Below are 26,827 nucleotides of genomic sequence, written 5' to 3' on the forward strand. Positions count from 1 at the left end.
CTTTTAAAAATAAATTAGAAAAATAGACAATGTTATCTTGGGCATGTGTCTCTGAAGAAAAGATATCTGTAGCCCCAAACTACTTTTTAAAATGGAATGTATAGCCCTGGCCAGGTGGCTCAGTTGGTAGTTATCCCATACACCAAAAGGTTGTGAATTCAATCTCTGGTTGGGGTATATACGGGACTCAACAGATCCATGTTTTTCTCTCTCTCCCATCCTCTCTCTAAAATCAATAAACATATCCTCAGTGAGAATTTTAAAAAACAAATAAAAATAAAATGGAATATACATGACTGAAATAAATAATGTCCATAAATTTTGTTAAATGCAGTTTCCATCCAATACTTTGAGGCATTTCTGTACTGGCATAATAAATTGTTTTGGTTCTCATGGAAATAATGGGGAAAAGTACAAGTAACTCCCTATATTAATGCTAAAAGAAACATGAAAGAGATACATTAACTACTTAACAAATATTTATTGAGAAAGTACTTTATGCTACTCTGCACCAAGAGAATTGGATGACCTCATATATATAGGCAGGCCTTTAGCTTACTTTTCCATCTTTCCAAATTATTATAAAAGCCACAAGCAGCCTTTTTATATCTTTTCTGATTAGACTGCTGTGTACATGTTTAAAAGGCTGACAAAATGCAGAGAAGCTACAACACTGGAGGAAATCCACATATTCTTTATAAACTTAACTAGAGGCCCAGTGCACACAATTTGTGCACGGGAGGCGGGGGGGGGGGGTGAGGTGTGTGTCCCTCAGCCCAGCCTGCACCCTCTCCAATATGGGACATCCCTCTCACAATACAGGACTGCTGGCTCCCAAATGCTCACCTGCCTGTCTGCTTGATTATCCCTGTTTCTGCCTGCCAGCCTGATCACCCCCTAACCACTCTCCTGCCAGCCTGATCCACGCCTAACTGCTCCCCTGATGGCCCAATTGCCCCTAACTGCCCTCCCCTGCTGGCCCGATCACCCCTAACTTCCCTCCCCTGCTGGCCCGGTCACCGCTAACTGCCCTCCCCTGCAGGCCTGGTCACTCCCAACTGCCCTCCCCTGCAGGCCTGGTCCCACCCAACTGCCCTCCCCTGCTGGCCTGGTCACCCTCAAGTGCCCTCCCCTGCAGGCCTGGGTCCCCCGCAACTGTCCTCCCCTGCAGGCCTGGTCTTCCCCCAACTGCCCTCCTCTGCCGGCCGAGTCACCCCTAACTGCCCTCCCCTGCAGGCCATCTTGTGGTGGCCATCTTGTGTCCACATGGGGGCAGCCATCTTGTGTGTTGGAGTGATAGTCAATTTGCATATTACTCTTTTATTAGATAGGATATTTCACCAAACTCCAAATTCAGTTGTTGTTTTAATTTAAAGTAAACCAATGATACTGGCACAAGTGCAACTTTTCTTTAGACTGAAAAACCTTAAAATGTGCAGGGTCAAAGATGCAAGAATTTAAGAAATTCTAAAAGCCAAGCAGAAGCAAAAAGAAAATTGGTAGACTGATGTCAAATGGGGGTTTTTGCAATGAGTCCAGACTCAATACAAACCTAAGTAACTTCAGTTTTATCAGTTTCCATAAATAGATAAAAACTAATGCAACAATTATTAGGTTGAAACACTAGAGTTTGCAAGAACATATAATACAGTCGAGATGACTACCTAGCCACTTTCCTCACTGCTTCCACAGCAGTTAATTAGCTTTAATAGATCCCTCAAGCCAGAGCCACCCAAAAAAACATTAAAAACCCACTAAGAGGACAACCTACATGGGTTGCTATGGGTGATCTTAATCACCATACAAACTCCACATGAAAAAGACTACTTAAAGAGGCACAGTTGTTACAATAATGGTGGAACATGAACTGGAGGAAAGACAGGTTTTAGGACCTCGGACATCATTACTAAACTGTACATCATGCTTCAGAAGCAAAAGGAATCCAACAGTCTACGAATCGTTTAATTGCAAGAGGAAGACAACCATTTCTTCTTGGACACTGTGATTTTTTTTAAAGGAAACAATCACACTGGAAACATTTTTACTGTCTTGCTACTTTATAACACAGTCCAATAAATCAAACTTTAGCTTGAGGTGAATTTTCTCTAATAAGAGAGATATTAAAGGGGGAGGGAACACTATAGAAAAAGGGAAATGAAAGCATTTGGAAGAAGTTAAATCATCATATGGGAAAGGTTAAACTATCCTAAGACTAGCAGGTATAGCTCACCAGTCTTAGCAATCACTAACTACAAAGAGCCCTATTATCTCATTAATGCCAGAGCTTACAAGTTCTCTTTCTTCTTATTTCAGATGTTGTTAAAATAACAGAATTTAAAATCTATTATGCTTCATATGCACAAGTGCTTTTGGAATAGCAGGTATCAGGTAACTGTGCTACCACCTTGCAGCTATTAATTACCCTCAATGACATGGCAGCACCAGAGGAGTGCTAGTGCACAGAAATGTAATACTGGTAAAAGAAAGTATGAACACCTCACATATTTTAGCATTTCAGATAAAGATGTTTCTACAAGGTCTGTTTCTTTTTTTATAACACAGAAGAAACATTTTGTCTTTTCTGCTTCCTCACAGTCACACTTCTTGATGCCCATGTGCCACCTCCAGCAGTTCCTTCTGGCTTTTCCGGCTGTGGGTAGGAAACCAGATTTCCTTTTTTAACCTTAAATGGGCTTCCAAAGGGAACCTGAGAGCTGCCCCTATGCTAGTAATACATGAGCTTTAGTGCTCAGCTTTTGTAACATCTACTTGGGCTCATTACTAGTAAAACGACGCCCCTGGGGTCATTTCAAGGTGGGGGTGGTGGTGATGGTGTGTGTGTGTGTGTGTGTGTGCGCGCGCGCACGCTCGCTCCCTTTTTGATAGCCTGAAAAGTCACTATTCCTATACCTTTTCCAGTAAAATGCTAGATCTTAGTACAGCATGGGAATTAAGTTATTTTGTTCCAGCAAAGTTATTTTTAAAATTCCCTACCTGTGTCTTTCTGGCAAAAAGTAAGCCTCTAGCTAGCTTTTAACTAGCGACATCTCCATTAAAGAAAGTAAGAAAAAGAAGTCTCAATGAAAGAAAATAAAATATTTACTTTTCACATAATGGTTTCCTAGCACATATTTAAACTTAATTAAAACTAAATTTCCTCTGAACTAGAGAAAGAAAATATTCTACATTTGGATCTAGATGGACAGTTCTTCTCCCTATCAATTGTCAAAAGAAATTCAGTCTCAAGGGATATTATAGCTTACCCCTCTGGGGATACTGAAAATTAGTAAGGAAGTCATTAGAATTCCAATTGCTGCTCTAAGTCCCCAAACCCTTAATTTAGAGCTCTGAATCCTCTAGGCATGTCAGGAATAATTTAGAATCAACTAGAATAGTCCAGTCAGACAGAAGAGCAAAGAAACCCAACCCTGCACTCCAATGGAGGAAGCTCGCAAACCTCAGAGTTTTTGAGAACTCCTAAAACTCCAATCTAAGGCTTCTGACTCCCAAATTCAGACAAGCAGGCCTATAACCAACCTCACAGATCCAACAGCATTATTACCAAGAACTGCCTCGTTCAAACCATAACCCTTAAAGATGCTTCATTTTACACTTAGGATACACCCATGAAACATTTCAGAGATTTCAGAAAATCAAAACAAATCAAAATCAGCCTGGCCAAAGTGACTCAACTGGTTGAGTGTAGTCCTGTGCTCTGAAAGACTGCCAGCTCAATTCCCAGTCAGGGCATGTGCTATGTACCAAAGGCAGCTGATACATGTTTCTCTCTCACATTGCTGTTAATTTCTCTCCCTCTCTCTCTTAGCATGTCTTCGGGTGAGGATTTAAAAACAATAATCAGCCCTGGCCGGTGTATCCCAATGGCTGGAGTGTCGGCCAGCACACCAAAGGGTTGCAGGTTCAATTCTGCTCAAAGGTAGATATCTAGGTTTCGGGTTTGTTCCCTGGCCCTGGCTGGGGCAAGTACAGGAGGCAATCAATCAATGCGTCTCTTTCACATCCATGTTTCTCTCTGTCTCTCCCCCTCCCTTCCACTTTCTCTAAAAATCAATGGAACAAATATCCTCTGGTGAGGATTAACAGAAAAAGAGAAAAGAAAAAAAATCAACAAATTTACAGAACTTTAAATAAAGTTCCTAACAATTCAGTAAAACTCCACCTGGTCATTTGTTAGGTATTAGAAGCAAGATGAAGAAAGTGTGCAGTTCCCTAATAAAGACTGAAATTCTAACAGAAGAATGAAGACAATAGACAGAGCTATGATCTCAGTCCACTTAAAAATTCAAAGCCACCTTCTGACTAGACTTAGAGAAAATATTATTTACAGAAAATCTGTCCCCTCACTGTACTTTGGTTTAGGGAAAATCCAAATCTGCAGGTGATTTTAATGCCCTTTTTAAGAAGATGAGCCCAAAGGATTAATTAACTTCTGAACCTGTGGTAGGTAAGAGTTAAATCCAAAGCATGGAAGTGACTATAAAATATAGTAAGACAGAAAAAAGAAAAGAAGATGACAATGGTAATTACATAAAACTACACAGAACATCTAATAAGCCTCTTAGAGTTAAGATGTCCTAGACACAAAGAAAGACCCATCATAGGCATCAAGGCCTAGGCCAGTGTTGTCAATGTCCATGTGTGCTCAGACTTTGTAACCTAATTCAAACTCAAGGCATGCCTGAATTTAAGCACACAATAAACATAACCTTTCTTTTAAAAAAAATCATAAACACACTGGTATTTTTTTTTTCTTTTGTTAATCCTCACCAGAGGATATTTTCCCATTGATTTTCTTTTTTTTTTAGGGAGAGTGGGAGAGAGAGGGAAAGACAGAGAAATATCGATGTGAGAGAAACACACTGATTGGTTGCCTCTGATCAGGGCCAGGGCCCGAGGAGCCTGCAACCAAGGTACGTGCCCTTGACCGGGATGGAACCCAGGACCCTTTGGTCCGCAGGCCGACACTCTATCCACTGAGCCAAACCGGCTAGGGCCACACTGGTATTCTTAATGACTAAAATTTTAGTTCAAATAAAAGTGCATAGTCCCTTGAAGAAAACAACTTTAACCAACACAAGACTCAGTTCTTTGTATGCTTGAATTTTTATAAGAAACGCTATGAATACACTCCACCTGCATGTATCTGAGCTTATCTAGCACTAAAGCCTTCTGTTACTTGCATAAAAGTACACGTGTGAAGTGTTTAATACAATATCTGATATATGGAAAAGTTGGTGTTAGTTTTTATTATGCATACTTGAAACAAATTTTGGTACACTCAAGTTCTCATCATATTTTGCTGCTTAAAACTTTCAATGCTATCTCACCAACAGGCAAATTAAATATTTTCTAGAAACACTAGAGGCCCGGTGCACGAATTCGTGCACACTGAAAGGAAATTAATTAGAAGAAATATTTTAGAGGCCAGGGAGGGACTGAGGGAGATTGGCTCCAGGGTGTGTCCGGCCTGTCTGGCTCAGTCCCAATCGGCTGGACCCCAGCAGCAAGCTAACCTACTAGTTGGAGCGTCTGCCCCGTGGTGGTCAGTGAGCATCATAGCGACTGGTAGAGGGGTTGACCAAAGGTCAGACACTTAGCATATTAGGCTTTTATATAGATACATTCTGAGACCTACACAAATCTTCAACATTGAGAACTCCACCCTTAGCATATGATTAGCTAAATAAACTATGATAACCCAACAGCAAATACTGAACAAACTGATTGATGTTCAGATGGAGTTAGCCTTGAATTGAGCCAACATGTCACTAAGTTTAAAGTGCTGCTCTATGAATTCTATTGGTTCCACTGCAAATGGGCTTAATATTCAAGATATTAGTATTCAGGACAGCTATTTGTTCAAACTGTGGTCCCTTGGCCAAGCTTCATACTTCTCATCCTGAATTTCTGCTCTCCACTCTGCCTCGGGTGATTCTGAAATTCTTCCCCGCCCAACTAATTTCCACTAATATAAATGCTACCTATCATTTAAAGCTTATCTCAACTGCTACACCCTTTACAAAGCCTTGCCTGAGACTTTAACTGTCCTGGCCCCTAGATGTTGCTCAAGATACCTAGGGGCCAGGCCAGGGCTGATCCACCATCCTCAAGAGTGTTAAGGAACAAAGAGTGAAGTCCAAGGAGGACTATTAGATTTGGTACCAGAGAAACCTCACTGGTGTAATTACCATCTCTTCTCTTTTAAATCAAAGAGCCTCTACAGGGCTTAGTCCTCCTATTCTAGGGAGGAGAAAAAACCTTTTCTCCTCTTCCTTTCGTTTGATAACCCGCGCCCGCCCCCCTGCCAGAATGGTAAAATCAGGGTGCAACGCTGAAACAAGGCACCAAGAAAGCATCCCTAATTTTTAAGGAATGGAAGCCTTGGTGGACTTGTCAGAAGTCCAGGCAAAAGGAGTTCCTAAAGAACACATGGTCTCTACCAGCTTGGGGGTTTAGGATCCTACATAATTAGAGGTGATAGGACCCTTCCCAGTATTGTCTTCTGGAACTGATACTACAGTAAGCAGTGACTTTGAGATTCGAGATTCAAAGATCTAAATCCCAAGACCCAGCCAAATATCCCAGCTCCCTGATGACTACTAAGACCCCGGCCTTTTCTGCACTATCAGAACATGAGATAATGTTTCCTCCTATGGCAGTTTTCTAACTTACCTTTCCCCACAGCTTCTTGTAGAAACACCCCTCATGAAACCAGAAGCTGCTAAAAGGCAAGGACTGTCATTACCTTCTCCATATCCCCTACCACAGGAGGTACGCTCCACTCTGAACCTGAATAGAAATCTGCAATTATCACATCATTACACTGGGATTAGAGTAAAGTTTGATTTTTCTTTAATACCTTTAATAAATAAAGAGAACTCTGGTCCTGGGGAGATTTGAGAAAGTTTCTGGCATCTTCCGAACCTTTGCATAATTGATAAATCCTCTGAGAAACAGGAGAAAGCCTAATTTAAAAAAGAAAAATCAGAAATAAATTTATAACTTCTGCATTAAGTCTCCTCCCCGGAAATGTCCCTCTTGATAGCACTAATTCATCATTTTTCTACTAAAAACTATCAAGACATGAGCAACTTCCTCCAAAGCTTTCAAAGGATTCCACACCAAATTTTCCATTTCTCATTAAAAAAACATAATCTCAAAAACCAAATAAAAGCCTTTTGAACATTCAGAATCTAATTGGTCTAAAAAGGAAATAAAAAAAGATGGGGCTAAACATCTACATTTGAAAACCTCAGTAAGAAACATTATCAAAATCTACCTTCTGAGTTCCAAAAAAGCATTCCAAGATAATTAACTCAAAACAAAAAAAGAGAGAGAGAGGTTATAAACTGGTTTTCTCAAGTGAAAACAAGTTTCATCCTTTCTTGTCATGGGATTTTTTTTCTTGTCAACAGTACATAACGTTGACCACTAGATGTCAGGATCCCCTTACCTATTACAGCGATTCTTTTATTTTCAACTCTAAGCTCTATTTCTTCATTCTTAAAAAATACATACAAATAGGGCACTCTGCCATTTACTTACCAGGCAGGTGAAAGAGTAAGACTGATTTGTATGGCTACACCAGATTCTACACATTCACGGAGTCTGCACCTCTTGGAAGAGTGAGCTGGAAGGCGGTGTGCCCTCTAATGGGAGCTCAGACACTCTCAGCCCTCCTCCTTCAGAGATAGCCCCTGAGTCTTAGACACATTTTTAAACACCTTTAGACCTGGTCCTTATAGAAAAAACTCCAAAAAGGTTGGTTCTCTCTGCAAGAGAAGTTCCAAAAATGACCCAAACATTGGGTCCAGATGCACTTAATACACATCAAAGTCTCACCATTTTTTGCTCACTACTAAGCAACAAGATAGCAAGAATGATCAATTATAAGGTATTATAAATTTATATCTCATATATCTTCATATAAAGAAGGAAATCGGCCCATTAAATGTCTTTAAATTATCTACTGTCAATAATCAACCTGAAAATATGCTTAATGGCGCTTCTTTGGTTCCTTCAGGATTTGCCTGGACTTGAGGCTTGGGGGAAGAAGGGGAGTCAGCTTTTCTCTTAAAGACAGTTTAAGAAGAAAGTCAAGGAACTATTCCTCCAAAGTAACTCTCTGGCAGGTCATTTTTATTATTAAACTTCTCAATAATCATGGGGGAGGGGATCATATTTCTCTTTCCTTGGAATTACAATGACTATTGGTAAAGTAGAAGGTGAGTAATGACATGATGGATGACTTGTATTTTCTAAATATAATTTAGGGTCAGCAATGCATGAGACAAAGAAGGTAAGTCCTGGATGTATTAAGTACCTGCTGGGTATAGTGCTACATTGTGCTAGCCAGACCCATTAGTAGCACTGCCATCAGGGGTCTAAATTAAGGAGGCAGCAAAAAGGCCCAAACTAGGAAATAGGAGAAAGAGATGTCACAGAAGCAGAGCAAGGCAATTATACCATCTTTAATAGATATATGGATATAATGGCCCTGCTATCATTTTATAGAAACGGTAGTGGTCTGTTATTATCAAAAATATTTTCTTTACAAAGAATGAAGAAGCCAACAATATTTACCTCAATGTTCATTTCTTTGCTTTAAAATATCTTAGAAAAAAATTTTAAATAAATATTTAGAGTAAAAAATAAAACCTTAAGACCAACCTGAAATGTCTGGTATTTTTTTTTAAAAAACCTCTGCCCAACACAAAAGAAATTCTTATTTTAATAACAAACTAAAGAATTCTGGAAACCCAATAGTGGTTCTTCCAGAAATTATGTCTAACAGGGCTATATATTTTCTGTTTTCTACTGACAGATCCAACACACATACTCATGAGTAGTTCAACTGGTTACAATATGCTTATAAGCAATTTGGGGTTAAGTCTATGACTTTATGGCAATAATTCACAAGGAGGGAAAAAAAATCCAGACTATAAAGTCTTCTTATCAGTGTCCCACTGGTCACGGGAACCTGAGAAGTGAATACAAATGAGTTAGGAAAAACCTACAACTACTAACAGACATTTTTATTAACATTCATTTTATTCAGATGGTGAAAGCCTAATTTTTAAGAGAGAAATATTTTTAAAATTATACTTATTGTTGATTAATCTACCACTGAATAATATGATGAGGGTTTACTAAAAGTAATCTCACTTCTAAAATTTAACATAATCTTTTCTCTCCTTTGTCTATGTTAAAAGCACTTACCTAAAACCAGGAACACCCACCAGAGCCAATACTGACCATCAAAGTATCCAGGGAAATAAGTGGAAAACTGAAAAAAACAAAACAAAAACAAAAACATTTCATAGCAGCTTAGCAGATATAATTTCACATTTTAACTTACAGGCACACAAAACATAAAACTTTGTTTTGTATATGAATGCTGTCCTTTAGCGCTTAAAAATAAATAAAAGTGCCCTAGGCGGTTTGGCTCAGTGGATAGAGGCTTGGCGGACTGAAGGTTTGATTCACATGCCCAGGCTGCGGGCTCAATCCCCAGTAGGGGGTGTGCAGGAGGCAGCCAATCAATGATTCTCTCTCATCATTGGTATTTCTCGCTCTCTCTCCCTCCTTTCTTCCCTCCCTCCCTCTCTCTTTCTCTCTGAAACTAATAAAAATATCTTTAAAAATAATAATAATAAATAAATAAAAGTATTTTATACATTACTGGTTTGAAGTGCTTAAGACATAAACAAATATATTTATTTTCATGGAAAAACAGTCTTGTCCTCCAGCCATGCCTTGATCTTGAAAACTTTCTCATGTACATAATGGTAACCACATTCCTTTCACAGGATGTTATTCTGGACAATGGGAATTGAAGCCTGCTGAGAAGATTTCCCTGCTCTTAAAGGGAAAAGGAAAAGAACCAATAGTTCCCTTTTTTCTGTTGAGCACTGTGGATTTCTGTGACAATGCCTTAACCTTCAGGGAGGAGCAGCTATACCAACATGCTGAATAGTTGTCTCTGATGATGTCAATAAAACACTGATTTAACTAATCTCCATGTCAAGACCTGTTTTCTTAGATAATAATTTTTCCTGCTGTTTTCCAAGCCATTTTGAACTAAGTTTTTGTTACCTGCATACAAAGCCATCCTAACTGATACAAATTGATTCATTAAATTCAGTTTTTAAATTTAGTTTAAAAAAAAAAACAAAACCTGGTAACTAATTTTATGTTTTCTATTGGAGGCTTTGATGTTCAAAAATTTAACAGTTTGTCTATGTTAAAACCTGAGAATTAAAATATAGTATTTTATTTCTTAATAAAATAACAATGAAGATTTAGAGAAAGAATGAGAAACCTCTTTAGGGCTTGGGTTCTTAACCTCAAATCCATGTTTTAGATGAGTATATATTAGCTGTCTTGGGGGAAAAGCCCGTAACTTTTATCAGATTCTCAAAGGAACTTTGGCTCTAGCCGGTTTGGCTCTGTGGATAAAGTGTAGGCCTGCGGACCAAAGGGTCCCTGGTTTGATTCCAGTCAAGGGCATGTACCTTGGTTGCAGGCTTCTCCCCACCCAGGCCCTAGTCAGGGTACGTGCAAGAGGCAATCAATTGATATGTTTCTCTTCCACTCTCTTTAAAAGATCAATGGAAAAATATCCTCGGGTGAGGATTAACAAAAAAAAAAAAAAAAAGATCTTGGAATCCTAAAAAATGGTAACTTCTTTAGAATAAATAAGTTTGAAAAACCCCAGTGGTCAGTCAACACCCATTAATTAGTTAATAATGCCAAATTATGATAATTTGTTTTATTTATTTATAAAGTTGTCAATAGCAATAAACTTACTTGAAATCAGAAGACACTTGAAGAGACTAGATCTTTTATAACTTTAAATTACTTCCTGCAATTCTAACTTCCAAATCACTGAAGATATCTCTAATTTACTGTATAGATAAGAACCCCTAATGGAGCAGCACTTGTTAAACAGCTAAAGATAAATAAAAAATAAAATAAAAAGAGAGAGAAAGTAGGTAGTGAAAAACCTGTATGTAGGATAGATGCCCCAATATTCACTAGATTTGACTACAAAACTTGTATGCGTGAACCAATTGCAACTGACTTAGGTTCAACTTCATGATAACCAGAACAAAGACAAACCAAAAATCATTTTAAATGTTGACATAATGCAAATAAAGCAAATGAAAAAAATAAAATATTCAAAATTATTCTATTTTTTGTTTCTCTACGGAGTGTATCATCTCTGGTGTACGACTTACCCTGACAATCAAGATCCACTTAATTAGGGAGAGACCAAATCCTGAAATGGCCCCATACCTTCCTGCAGCTGAAGTGGTCAGGCAAAAAGACAGGAAAAACCCAATCCAGTTAAAGAGGAATGCCACTGTAAAAGCAAAAGGAAAAAAGATGTCAGACATGTCCTATTACCCTAGAGCAAGAGCGTGCCCTCTGACCTGCTTTTGCTTAAATGGCTTTCCCAAGGATAAAAGAGAGCCCAACCTGCCCTCCACAACCCTTACCCACTCCCCCACAGCAACCAAGAAAACATCCTCTCTGAATATCAGATGACACACTATTATAGCTACTGCTGTTCACTTTCAAAAATGCCTTAACTGTATACTTATGACTTTGCTGTATGTGTTAGACTTCAGTAAATAAAATAAATGCCTTAAACATTAAATTAATGCCCCCAAATAATTTGATTCAAGTCATTCATCTTCCTGCTTCTATAAATTTTGATAGTTTACATAACATCACCTCTAAAAGCACTGCATTTCCTTCATATATTTTTAATACAACAAATAAAAGAAATAAGGTCTCTCACTTTAAGTGAGGCACATGAAAAGATAAATGCAAAACATTAAGGGGACAAAAATCATGCTGACTTTGATCTGTTAGAAAATAAAAGCTCACAAAAAACAAAATTCATCAAAGGCACAGGTCAGGTACAAGTAAGAGCAAGGCTTAGGGGCCCTGCAGACCAAAAAGATGAACTTGGCTCATGCATAAATGCAACAGCCCCGTAACCACTTTAATTATTTTAATATTTTCCATAGAAATTCATAAAAGTAGAAGACAAAGAGAAAGGATATTAATATAAAAGTATACTACTAAGCTCTGACATTTCAGTAAAAGGCACCAAATAAATAATATTCGTTCCACTAATTATTTTCATTCAATCAAATTCACCCATAATCCAAAGTACTCCATCCAGTCTGTGTGCAGTGGCTCTGCTCTGTGTATGTACTTACTGAAAAAAGTTAACATAAAAATCCCATCGTTTCCTATCCTCAGCTGGTCAGCATCATCAAAATCATCCCGACCCACAAAATCCTCATCCTACATGAAAAGAAAAAGAATAAGGTAAATTCACAATGAATTATTTCTAGGCAAAGGGAAGACATCTAGAAAAAGAGAGGGACAAAAGTAGTACCAAGGAGAAAACTTACTGCTTTGCTCAATTCAAAACTATGAACATTAAGGATCAGTATGGTTTTTAAATGTCATTTTGCACCTGAAACTTATATAATGTTATAAACTGATGCTACTGCAATAAAACTAAATTTTAAAAAGAGACCTAAGAGTAAGATATAATTAAAGAAAAGAACAAATCTTTCTCCCATCTCCAGTTTTCTAAGTGATTTTTTTTCATTTTATAACCAAGTTCTTTAACAATGTACTTCAAAAATTATAAAACTTTACAAAGTTCCATATATATATATATATATATATATATATATATATATATATATATATCTTTTAAAAAGAGAACATTTACTTATATATCTGGCTTAAATTCTAGAATGTCAGTAATCCAGGGCCTATTGAAGAGACACAATTGAGTAGCTCAGGTGTTTTATGAGACTGACATAGGGAAAAAAGGATGGCATCATCATACATGAAGAGTCTACAGGACTGCCCATTGCTCAGCTCTATAATCATTTGTTTATGTGGGAAACTAGGTCTGAAACAACCTCACTTCCAATTTTATTGGCAAATCGGATATCTTCCATCCTAACATGAAAACATAATATTGCAAGTCTAGAAGGAACATAATCTTGATCAACACTGACACCAACATACTGCAGCCTACCTTTACAACTGAGGTAGTATGTGTTGAGACATTGAGAAATAAGTGAATATATGCTTAACAGTAAAAGTGATGGACTTGTACACAGCCCAGTAAGGGTTCCTCAAATTAAACAAACAAAAAAACTTGAGGGGCAATCAAAACTTTCCCTACACAGAAAAGGAGCTTGGAAATCCACAACAAGCTGTTAACAGTGCTTCCCTTGGGGAGTTGGAACTAAAGAAAAGGGAAGGATCAGTGGCAGCTTCCATTTCTAACTTAACACGTTTCCTCTAGTGTTTAAAATTTTTATAAGATTGTGTTTTTAATTTTTTTTTAAATACTAAATACCCAGTATTCTGACTTCATATTAGCAGGATAAATAAAGGCTTTGCCAAATTAGAAACTAATTGTTTTTTGCATAATTACTCAAAGATATACATGCTACAAAAATACATGGAAGTGAAACTAACTTATGATAATCTGACTTTCAATTTTTCAACCATATGGTGGTGTGAAAGCGATATGCATTAATAGAAACTGGCTAGGCTCAACTAGGATGTTCGTAGTTTAAGTGTGTTAAATGTATTTTCAACTTACAATATTTTCAACCATCAATGGGTTCATCAGGATGTAACCCCACAGACTGTTGCCAGGATAATGTTTCTAAAACACCATACGGGTCTTATAACCCTGCTCAAAACTATAAATGATTCTGTGTGACCTGCACATAAGTCTAAATGCCTCAGCCTAGTATTTAGGAGATTCTACAACCTACAAATCTTTCTCAAGCAAAACCAATGACTAAATCCACAGAACCTGCCCTGTACCTGGCTGAATTTACACCTGGGCTTTTCCTTCTAAAATGCCTTCCTTAAAACTCAAGGCACATCTCAAATTCCATCTTCCCCATAATCACACAATAAAAAGGCACAGTTCTTATGCTCACTGCTCCTGTGCTGCTGCTTAGATATGGGTATTGGGGGGAGAGGGGTGTCTTTTTCCCAGATGGATTTACAGCTCTTGGCAGGGACACTGCTTTATACAAAGCTTTCTATCTACCCATCTTAAAATACACAGCATGTACATTGTATTACAAAAAGTGCTCTATAGAGGTTTGCTGAATAAGAAAACCCTTTAAGATGTTCCTTGCCCAGCCAGCGTTGCTCAGTGGTTGAGCATCGACTTATCAACCAGGAGAATGCCATTGTAAAAGCAGAGAGATGGGATCTGAATTCACAGTTCGATTCCCCGTCAGGGCACATGCCCGGATTTGCGGGCTCGATCCCCAGTGTGGGGTGTGCAGGAGGCAGCTGATCAATGATTCTCTCTCATCATTGATGTTTCTATCTCTCTCTCCTTCTCCCTCTCTGAAATCAATAAAATCATATTTTTTAAAAAGATGTTCCTAAATATGTAGGTACACTTGTGAAATAAAAGTATTCTAAAGAGTTCTGTGATTAGTCAGATCTAATCTCTTGGTCTATTTCCATAGGACAGTTGCCATATATTCCAACAGGTCTACAGCGTACATACAAGGACTTTGGCATCTAGAATATCTGGGTTTGGCTCTCATCTATGTTACTTATTAGCTACATGACTTTGGGCAAACTATTTAACCTCTCTGGTACTCAAGTTTTTGTATCTGTAAAACAGGGATAATATACTAGTAATCCCTACTCTGTGATGTTACTGTGAGGACTGGAAACAATATACAAAATACTATATGAAAGCAACAAACATAGGATCAATCGTGTTGTTTCCAATACATAGAAGTTACATTAAGATTGTTTTGTCCTCAAGACAGTAAGCTCCAGGAGGTTTTCAGTTTTTCCCTGGCACCTACCAGAACTGAATGCACATCACCATGCAGAATCAGCCTAATTAGGCTTATAAACTATTATTTCTGCCAAGCAGTGGTTTTAGGAGCCCCATCCCTAAAGAAGTGGTCTGTAAACAGTTCCCTACCCTAAGGCCTGAACTTCTAGGGGTTGTGCCATTGTGTTACCCAGACTGAGCTTCCCTTCTTTCTTATCTTTCACTCTAGTTTCCTGCCAGAACTAGAGTCTAAAGTCCTGATCACCCCACATTCCTGGAGACTGGATCCTGCTTCCCATTGTCTCAATATCCCAAGGCCCTACCTGTATCAGCTTCAACCTGGATGGATATTTAAACCACATCTATATCATTTACAAGTCTGACATCAAGAACCAAGAGTGCCCCCAAATCTCGGGCTGGCATTTATCACACCCCACCCGCCCTCTCATTAATTAACAACAGGTCAGATGGGATCTGAATTCACTACTGCCCTACAGATGCTGTAATCTGCACTGGTGGCACAAAGGTCATCTTAGATGATTGTCAGGATCCTTTTATGAGTTTAATTTCATAAAGTTACACTTATTCATTATCTCCATAGATCTCCCCAATAGCTACCTAACACCAAAAACTGAAGTGTGCAGAAGCAAGGGGAAGTCAGTATATTTCCTAAAACAGCTCCTGCTTCAAGACACTTCAGCCATGCCAGGATTTTGAGAAAGTGGTGATAGTAGTAAAGATACAGGGAAAATGAGCTGGCTTAACTAGTAATTTTCTTTTCATTTGTACCTTTTACCTTACCATTTTCAGGAAGAGATAAGAATTTATTATCCCCAAAGAAAATATGCTTGTTTTTAAAAATTAGTTGTACTTTTACTAATTAATACAATTGTAAGTAAAATAACTTGATTCCCATGGACTTACTCTTCCAGGAACCAAAGGAATAGTAGCTTCAGCCTTGGTTCTCTCGGCTTCATCATAACTGGGCAGTGTGGTAGCCACATTGTAAGATGGGGGCTTTGGAAACCCAGACTCGTCTTTGTAGTCAAAATACACTGCAGAATTAAAAGGAAGTTACAATTATCTGATGATTAGCTGAACGGAGGAAAAAAAAGATTTCCACTAACTCTGGCAAACAAAAACCAGGCACTCCTCTAAGAGCATATGTACATAATTGAATCAAGAGATGGTTATAGATGAATATAAGAGAGTGGGAATGATTTTTCAATTTATCTACTTCTCGCCCAATCAGTGTGGCTCAGTGGTTGAGTGTTAACCTATGAAACAGGAGATCACCACTGGGATTCCTGGTCAGGGCATATGTAGGGGGCATAAAAAAGGCAGCCGAACAATGATTCTGTCTCATTATTAATGTTTCTATCTCTCTCTCCCTCTCCCTACCTCTCTAAAATCAATAAAAATGTTTAAAAAAAGAAAGAAAAAACAACTTCAGGTGAAATGCAGATGTAAATGGGAAAAGTAAAATATCAAATCTTGCCCTGACTGGTTTGGTTCAGTGGATAGAGCGTCGACCTGCGGACTGAAGGGTCTCAGGTTCAATTCCGGTCAAGGGCATGTACCTTGGTTGCGGGCACATCCCCAGTGGGGAGTGTGCAGGAGGCAGCTGAATCGATGTTTCTCTCTCATCGATGTTTCTAACTCTTTATCCCTCTCCCTTCCTCTCTGTAAAAAATCAATAAAATATATTTTTAAAAATATCAAATCTTTTAGAAATAAATACAGGAAAATGTGTTAAACTAAATCTGCAACCTAAGAAACTTGGGTTTTTTTCCCCCCAAGTCAAAATAACTATTTAACATACATACATAAATATACATATACTAGAGGCCCAGTGCACAGATTTGTGCATCAATGGGATCCCTCGGCCTGGCCTGTGGCGATCAGGCTGAAACTGGCAGTCCGACATCCCCCGAGGGGTCCCAGATTGCGAGAGGGCATAGGCCTCTAGTATGAATATAAGATCTTTGGTTAATCTCTTTCCACCCTCCCCCCTTCTGAGATTCATCAGTCTGTTCCATGTTTCCATGCCTGTGGTTTCCACTCCTGTGTTGAGCGTCTGTCCACTGGTGGTCAGTGTCATAGCTACTGCACGGTCGGCCGATCGCTTAGGCTTTTATATATATATATATATATATATATATATATATATATATATACATACACACATACATACATATATATATATATATGCATGTATACATATACACATGTGTATGTATATATTATAAAATATTCCATACAACTTCCTATCAAATTTCTTTTTACTTTTAAATCAAATCATACTAAAGTCACATAACAGACAGAAATGTACAGTTTGAATTAGCCACTGCCAGAGTAATTTTTAACACAAAAATTATATTGATATCTACTATTTAAGTTGAGGTAAACAAGAACATTTTAATTTCCCTATTTCAAAAGATTTTTTTTAAATGGAATCCATCCATACAGATCTCATACAATTTTAATTTTCCATGAAAAATTTAATGACAATCTTTTCAAGTTAAAATCCAGTATTTTTTACTGTTAAATTTTATATATCACAAATTAAAATAGGTAAAGTGAATATACAAAACAATGATTTGTTATTTTTCCCTCCACCAAAATGCGTGTTGCTTTCTGTTTCTTTTTTCTCATAAATGGACTAATAAGTCCACACAGTTAACACTTATCTTAAAAATAAGCCATGTTAATTTAACAAAGGGTGGAAGGCCATTTAAGCCATTAATGATATTTCCTTTAAAAAAAAAAAAAAAGAAAAAGAAAAACCCTAGTTCATAAATAATAAAAAAATGAATGGTCTTGAATAACGTATGATCTCTAAAAACTATTTCCCTAACTTGGAACTAAAAGAGTTCATAGAGACCGAGGAACTTAAGTGTTTCTTTTGTTTTGTTTTTTAAGGCCTCTGTAGTTGGATAAAATGCCACAAAACCCAAAGACCTTATTCAAGAGAGACCTCTTCAGGCCTTATTCTACAGTTTCTTTCCTTTATACTCAATCTTAGAAACTTTGGTTATTTGCTATTGAGGCCCACAGCAAGATTAACAAAAACAAGAGGAAGAGGTAGAGGACCTCGTGCTGAAAGCAAAAGGAGATGTTATCTGACAAACCAAGGAGGAATTTGGTTCTTGAGTCAAAAGTTCTACAAATCTCAATGAATAAAGGAATCACCACTATAGTATAGAACAGAATACCTTTCAGAGATTGTTTTTGTTGTAATCCCTAAATCATAAAGAAATTTTTAAACAGCCCTAGTGGTTTGACTCAGGGATAGAGCGTCAACCTGAGGACTGAAGGCTCCCAGGTTCAATTCCGGTCAAGGGCACATGCCCAGGTAGCGGGCTTGATCCCCAGTAGGGGACATGCAGGAGGCATCCAATCAATGATTCTCTCTCTGAAATCAATAAAGAAAATATATATTTTTTAAAAAAGAATATGAAATGTCAGTGAATAAGGGAAAGAAGTGTTTGAGAAAGATTTCTATCTAAAATGGTTACGGGGGGAAATGGGAGACATCTGTAATACTATCAACAATAAAAAGTATACAAAATAGAAACTAAGATATTCAGGAAAAATTATCTCCTATAAAAATAAAGGACTTTTATCATTAATAAACAGAAATCCAATTTCTTATTTATCAGTTGGAATTTTCATGAACGTATTTAATGGAAGACCAGTACTGATAGTCTAGGCCAGTGGTCGGCAAACTCATTAGTCACAGAGCGGCAAACCGTGGCGCGCGAGCCGCCGCAGTTTGCCGACCACTGGTCTAGGCCAGCGGTCACCAACCAGTGGTCCACAGACAACTGGTGGTCCGTGAGGTCCGAAAGGTTGGCGACTGCTGGTCTAGGCAGAGATGAGTGAATAAGGACTAGCATTGCAATTCTTTCCCAAGTCTTGCTGTTGTTGTCTTAATTTGATTCCACAAGACACCCTAGAATTCTTCCAAAATCATGTTAGCATTATTAGTTTCAGAAACTTATAAATAAAAATACCTTAACTAATTCAAGATGATGAGGTTCAGAATATGAAGCCAGAATAAAGGTGAGAAACTTTCTATGATCCTCTAATTACAATGGCAGCCTCGGGCCACAGAGACTACCAAAAGATTTAATCTCACATCAATTGATGACAACTGCCTGAGGTGCTGTATTGAAAAGGATTCTGAGGCTGTTTGGTATGAATGCTGTCTTCAACTTGCCTATCCACCCTGAGAGTGGGTTGGGTTGAGTTGTGGCACCATGGGCCTTAAAGGTTTCATTAAAAGTGGTCAACTTTCAGCAATAAAAGCAGAACTGGTTATCAGAAAGCTCTAGTTACCGACCAAAAGTCCTCAACTAATGAGATTTTTTTCTTCCTCCCTATCCCTTCTACACATACACATGAAAATTAAAAAGATAATCTGACATAATGTGGGAAGATGAAAGGTTAATTAAGGAAGGTGGAAACTATGAGGAACATTTAAACCATGAGGAACAGAATGAAAGAGTTAGGAGACTTCTAGTTGTTTTGTTTTTAATTAAGAAATTTACTAGCATAAAAGAATGTAACACACTATATTCCACACCATAGGTACTACAGTCACAAAGAGCAAAATAGTTAATAAGGAAACTACAAAAAGAACTAAAATTAGGTAATGTACCTGGTTCCTAAATTTCTACTTCTTTTATATTAAGAGTCTGTTGGAATGAAATTGAGTTCCAAAATAAAATGGGGTTTGACCTGTTTTTCAGAACAGTAACATTAGTATTTTTCCACCTCAAGCTAAGAACTAGATATAATTTCAAAAACTATTTAAGGAAAGCTGAAGCAAAGGTAAACACCAATAACACATACTAGACAAGTCTATGGCTAAGTGCACTTCAAGAGCTGAGTGGTCCTCTGGCCCATTACCTACCTACTGCACTCTCTGGAGAGATGCTGCTGTAAGGAGGAGGAGCGTCACATGCAACCTGTTCCAGCTGTACAGGCTCTTCCACATTCTGCAACTAAATAAAAATTTCACATTTTAATTCAAGTATAAAACCAGTAAGATAGAGAAGAACCTGAAAACTGGAATAGCCTTTCTGGAAAGCTAGTTGGCAATTTGTTTCAAAAGTCTTAAAATGTGCAAATCCTTTACAAAGTATTCCACTCCCAGAAATTTATCCTAAGGGAAAAATCAGACAGAGGCAAAAGGTATATATTCAGGGTAGGGCAAAAATAGGTTTATATTTGTGAGTATGCAAAACACAAGAGTTTATTTTTGTATCATTATTGTCTTATTTTTCCATACAAACAACTGTAAACCTACTTCTGCCCAACCCTGTAAATGTCATTGCAGCAAAAATTAGGAACAACCTAAATTCCAATCATGGGATACTTACTAAATAAATTACAGTTCATCTCACAAAAGCCTACTAAGCAGCCATAAAAATGAAAATGAAGAAAATTTGATGGCTCAAACAGATAATCACTCTAAATACTATTACATAAAAAAAAAAACTAAATTTACCAAATAGTACATCATACAATTTAGCTTTGAAAAATAGTTAATGGAAAGGAGGTCTAGAATGATAGACATCTACAGCTTACACTGTTTATCTCCAAGTGATGTGATCACAGGAATATTTTTTATACATACATCTAACTTTTTGTAATGAAGATTTGTCACTTGTATAATTTTCTAAGTGACAAAAATAATCCTATATAATAAAAGGGTAATATGCAAAATGACCGATCGGCAGAACAACCGATATGACACGTATGATCACCAGGGGGCAGATGCTCAACTCAGGACCTTACCCTTGGTGGTCAGTGCGCTCCCACAGGGGGAGCTCTGCTCAGCCAGAAGCTGGGCTGATGGCTAGCAAGCGCAGCGGAGGTGGCAGGAGTTTCTCCCGCCTCCACTGCAGTGCTAAGGATGTCCGACTGACCAATTAAGCCATCAGTTGGACACCCCCCAAGGGCTCCCAGATTGCAAAAGGGTGCAGGCCTGGCTGAAAGACGCCCCCACCTCTAAGTACATGAATGTCGTGCACCGAGCCTCTAGTATAAAAATAATCTGTTAAGACAAAGACAAATCACACAAACCAAGGTTTACCATTATATTCAGTTTGGGCTTGGAAATTAGATCTTAAATTAAAATATAAAATTCTATCTAATTATACATATAACCTCTGTCAATTCATCTAACCAACTTCCTCACTAGTCAAATCTACAGCTGCAGTTACTTACACTGAAAGTGTGAATTCCTGCCATTGCCATATGGATAGTTTATCCAATTCATCTTCATTGAACAAAGACATTTGTTTTAATTTTTCCAGTGTGACAATAGAATACAGCTCATTTAAAAGATAAACTGGCTGAGAATGGGAATCAATCTGTAAAGTAATAACAGAGTACTCACTGGGGGTTCTGCATCCGGGCTGCATATCATCATAATTCATACTGCCAACTAAGCCACTCATAAAATACACAGCTTCAAAACCAACTGCTAGAACTCTATCTTGAATTGAGACATAAAAACAGAGAGTCTGACCTGTCATAACATGAAGTAGAGCTCCTTAATTCATTACATTTTAACTAACCACTCAGTCTCTAATCCCTATACTATTCAAAATCGGAGACAACAAAACTTTTCTAATTCTATAAAGCATTCAAATTCAAATGAATTCCTGTATCAAATTTCCATCAACATCTACCATCTGGTCACATTTTTTAAACCCCTGTAATCTAATGTTAAACTTAAAGCATTTCCAAAGTAATTATATTGTAACCTAAGATAAATTTCCCTTTTGTCACTTGTATAATTTTCTAAGTGAAAAAAATAATCCTATATAATAAAAGGGTAATATGCAAATTGACCAATCGGCAGAACGACCGGTCACTATGACGCATAAAGGAAGACATATGGGCAAAATAGCTATAGTAATGCCAATATTCCTAGGACACCAAATCAGTAAATTCTTTAAATTCTCTATCCTGGGGCCATGGTTCACTTGTTATACTATTTTTCACCCCCAGAGAGGAAGGAAGAGAGAGAAAGAGATAGAAACATCAATGATGAGAGAGAATCACTGATCGGCTGCTTCCTGCTCTCCCCCTAACTAGGGATCAAGCCTGCAACCCAGGACTCTAATCATGATCACAGAGCCACAGGCAGGGCTCACATGAAATACTTTTAACATTATCTGAAGCTCTACACGGTATTCTCTGCCGACTCCTAACCACACTTTGTGTCCTAGGAACGTTGCAAAAGAAGCGAGTCTTGCCCTTCCCGGTTTGGCTCAGTGGACAGTGCGTCGGCCTGTAGACTGAAGGGTCCCAGGTTCGATTCCAGTCACAAGCACAGGCTGGGGTTGTGGGCTTGATCCCCCCATGCAGGAGGCAGCCCATCGGTGGTTTCCTCTCATCACTGATGTTTCTATCTCTCTCTCCCTTTCCCTTCTTCTTTGAAATCAATAAAAATATATATTTTTTAAAAAGCAAGAGTCTGCTGCAAAAACAGAGGCAAATATGGACTTTTCAAGAATATTGCCTTAATATATTGTAGCTAGTAATGTTTTTTAAATCTAGTAATGTTCTTTAAACATAGCTTGATATCTTTGACTTGTTTTATACTTCCTGAGCTTGGTCACATAATCATGTTGCCTCTGCATAATTTAGGTTTTAGAAAGGAAGCATGACAATTCTAAGAAATTACAGAAGTCCAAAGAATAAAGAGGTCTAATATGTCAGTATCTATAAGATAGGTTGCCTGTTTCCTAGCAACCTGGAAATGAGAAATTTGATCATCCCACACCAGAGTAACAGATAACAGAGCAAAGAAATTCCAACTGTCACAGAAACCCCCATTTTCTCTTTGGTGAGCAAAAAAGAAACATTTATAGGTGACGGTTTTTGCTCCATTAAAATTCACCACTTTAGAATCATATACTAAAATTATTTTCAACTGAAAACAAAAAACACCCACTCTGACTACAGAGGCTCCCCATATTGGAAAGATCCAGGACTTAACTGCACCGACATGTTTTCTATAATGCTGGTGATACATTTAGGCTCTGTCAAGAAATGTGTTTAAAATAAAATACTACAGTGTGGGAGGAAAAGAGACAATCATCTTCAACAAGTATTTGGTCACCACCATCTGGATGAATAACAACTTGCTAAACAACTGAATCCCTAAGTATACATCTTTTTAGACTTTGGGGGCATCTACAGCCATGAATTTATTACTCTCCCAGCTAAACAAGTCAGGCACAGTAACAAGGGGGGGCGGGGGGGAACATGTGCACTAGAACTGCAGTGGGACTTACCTCTAAGGCCATAAAATTGGTTATTTGGTTCCAAATGTATTTTTGAGGTTCCCCTTTTCTGTCCCTGAGAACCCTTCCTATGTAGTCCTCCCTGCCACATCCCTGGGGCTCAGGGATCTTCAGGTTCTCTCCGAGCCTCTCTCAGAAAATAAGCGTCATTGTCACTGTGGGGCTGGTGTTGGAAAGATACCCCGTCTCTTCTATCAACTCGGTCAGTGGGAGCCGGAGTACAACCTACTGTCACAGAATCCTGGTTTGTAGGAGATACTGCGAGAGGCTTTGAAAAGTGGTGGGACCTTCTGCTCTCTTCCTGCTCTGTACTACTGGGTGAGGGAGATCCTTATTAACTGTGACAGATAATAAACACATGTCGAGGGCTGGATTCTTTTATGTCATGTATTTTTTTAATAAGTTTGATCAATTTTATTGATCTCTAAATAAGTAAAAATGGTTTTTTCCCAAAAAAAGAATTATACAATTACCTATATGCCATATAAAGTACTAAGCTTAGTACAAAACTACCTATAATTACCTATATCTCCATTGCTGAAATAGGAATAATCCAATGATCGTACAATTCCGATGGGCTTTCTCTTTGCCACACATTGTGCCTCACTCCCACTTTCCTGATGCCCCTCTCTTTACTCTGAGCAGACTCTGTCATGGTTCCCCAGAAGAACCCTAAAACTTATCCATGTTCCCACCTTAGATTTATCACAATCTGCTATTGTCTCTTGGCCTTGATCAACCTCGATTTATTGTTTAATATTTACCTACAAATAGGTGGTAATAATATTTTGCCCTTTAGATTTTGCCTATGAAATATATTTAACACATCTAAAATAATGGATGTTTTCCCCCTTACTACATTCCTCTGTATCCTACCTATACTGTTGCTGTTAGAAATAAATATATGATGTTTTAGCTACACAACAGTTTAAAGAATCCCCTGTACAGAAATCATTCACAGCTCTAGTTACTAATAGAAGCAAACTTGAATTTAACAAGTTTAAAGTCTCACATCCTACAGATTTAAATTCTTATTTGACTTTCCACCCCAGCAAGAAGACTTCCTCACTACCCTCCCCTAAGTAGTTCTAAAGATAATCTTCAATTTAGAAATGAGCTATTTTTAGGCAATAGTAGAGCCAGGGCTAGGATTAGGCCTAAATAAGGAGCAAAATTTACAATTATACCAATGGCAGTACCTAAAGGCATTTAAAAGTCTTTAAATTGGATTCTCTCTATTCACTAAGAATGGGACGACCAAAAAAAAAAAAAAACCAAAAAAACCATACTAAACAACAAAGAGAAAAACAAAAAAGACATACACATAAATCCTTATACACAAGAAAAAGTATCAAAATATACCACATAATTCACGTGAACCCAAAAACCACGTGGAAAATAATGATGAACTATCCAAAAATTCCGTGACGTACAAGTATTGTATACCACTCACTTTTTTCTTGGTTGAGTCTTATTTAAACAGCAAGAAAATTCTAAGATTTTTTTAAGTTGTATTTTTAATTTAATTTATTAAGGTTACATTGGTTAATAAAACCATATAGGTTTCAAGTGTACAAAATTCTCTTAAGTTTTAAATCCCTTCTTTAAGTGATTATCAGTAAATTTCAGAAAATCTTGAACTAATGCCTAAACTCTAGCTTTAAATGTTACTTACCACTTCTAATTTTAGAGTTATTATAAAACTTTTACCTTAAAATGCAATTTTTAAACCTCTCATTCCAACCCACTACTTCTGTATACTCTCTTAAATCCTACCAAATGAGACAGTATAATTACCAGAAAGTAAATAAGCACACTTCTTTAGCTCTGGCTCTGCTAGTGCATAAACAACTGAGTATGCTGTTTTACTGTTGTTCAGAAACAGCCAAAGTTTGTGAGGACTGTAAATTTTCTATTACATATAGACTGTAGATTTTTTATTGTACATTGACTATAAATTGTGTTATTCTAACCAAGTTATTTACATTCAAGAACAGTTCGATATTATTAATTAGGGGATAACATTTAAAATAAGGTAAATAATTCTGACAAAGAGAATCTCGATAATGGAAAGACAATCTAATTTTTAAAAGGATACAAAATTTAATAGAAGATATATAAGTGGCCAGTATACACAAGATCCTCAATTATCATTAGTCATCAGAGAAATGCAAATCAAATCCATGAGATACCGCTTCACATCCACTAATATGGCCATAAAAAATTGGAAAGGAAAATAACAAGCATTGTTGAGTGTGCATAGAAAGTGGGAACACTTATGCGCTACTGGTGGGAACCATACTTCACTAACAATACAGGAAGGGGGAAAAAGGAGCTGTCAGAGGATTTGAGATGTAGACTATGAGCTCTTGTAGACTGGGACCTTTGCATGGTTTATGGCTGCATTCACCCAGCACTTAACAGTGAGTGTGGCACATCACGTTCACAAAGCCCGATGTGGAGCTCTAACAGAAAATTACGTTGAAAAATGGCGGCTAATCTTAACTACCAGTTCACATTTATTAAAAACAATCAAGTGGCATATCCAAAAAGTGAAATAGCCTACACTAAAAAGACAGTGAAGTCAAATATACAGACACTGAAAGTGACAAGGACATGCCTACAACCCAGGGACATGTGCTGGATGCATGCAGCCTGCTTGGCTTTGCTAGCCCATGAGCTACTGAGCTCTCCGTCAGGCTGAGAAGTTCCAAAGCTATGCGTGCTTATGATTATGATGATGATGATGATGATAATGACACCGATGCCACCACCGCAACTACCTGATGTCCAGCATGCTAGGGCAGATATTACGGTGGGACAAGGTATTCTATTCAAAGGAGCCTGCCTTAATTTAGGCCTGATCATGAGGTCCCCTTCTCCTGCAAGAAGAGTCAACAGGGAAATGTAGCAGGCATTTCATATTGTTCCCTCTACCCCATCATCACAGAACTTCCATTATACAAGTGTTTTACTGATACATTAACTTAACACCATTCAATGATCATCACATCAGGCCATGACGGGTGTGCAGTCTGAGGACACAACAGTGAACATGACTAGTGTTTTTTACCTCACTAAGTCTGTAATTTAGTAAAAACAAGGACAATCAAAAGAAGTAATTACGATTATAATGTTCCAGTTAAAGATTAAACACACACATTTGCCTCTTATCCCTTCCAAAACCCTCTGAAATGTAAATGTTAAAATTTTATTAATTTTAAGGCAAAAGGTAAGTAATAATGGAGGAAGCAGCAATAAAATCCTGAAAGCTAGAAGCAGTAACTCGCATAGTAGACCCAAGAAACGGAATCCTAAACCAGAAAGCAGAAAAACAACCTCTCTTACACTATACCCTCAAGAATCAGTGGCACCACATGAAATAGTATTCATGAAAAAAAAACAAAAAAAAATAAGAGGGATCTCTTACCCTTTGAGACAGGATGGAGGGTTCTGGAGAGTATTATGCTAAGCCAGTGGTCAGCAAACCGCGGCTCACGAGCCACATGCGGCTCTTTGGCCCCTTGAGTGTGGCTCTTCCACAAAAACCATGGCCTGGGCGAGTCTATTTTGAAGAAGTGGCGTTAGAAGAAGTTTAAGTTTAAAAAAT

The 26,827-nt window shown here is 37.7% G+C and overlaps 1 protein-coding gene across 1 annotated transcript in view; it reads right to left on the reverse strand.

Moving 5' to 3' along the window:
- Positions 1-26,827, reverse strand: part of NDFIP1 (Nedd4 family interacting protein 1) — a 42,033-nt gene that overhangs the window by 1,586 nt on the left and 13,620 nt on the right. The window contains exons 2-7 of the mRNA XM_080672099.1: positions 19,809-19,899; positions 15,815-15,945; positions 12,255-12,342; positions 11,262-11,386; positions 9,241-9,307; positions 6,881-6,986 (exon numbers count right to left, since the gene is read on the reverse strand). Of these exons, the coding sequence (XP_080528225.1) occupies positions 6,883-6,986; positions 9,241-9,307; positions 11,262-11,386; positions 12,255-12,342; positions 15,815-15,945; positions 19,809-19,899 (606 nt within the window). The 3' untranslated portion in view covers positions 6,881-6,882. The remainder of the gene's footprint in view (positions 1-6,880; positions 6,987-9,240; positions 9,308-11,261; positions 11,387-12,254; positions 12,343-15,814; positions 15,946-19,808; positions 19,900-26,827) is intronic.

This window comes from Plecotus auritus (genome assembly GCF_963455305.1).
Source record: "Plecotus auritus genome assembly, chromosome: 6".
In the NCBI taxonomy this organism is placed as follows: domain Eukaryota; kingdom Metazoa; phylum Chordata; class Mammalia; order Chiroptera; family Vespertilionidae; genus Plecotus; species Plecotus auritus.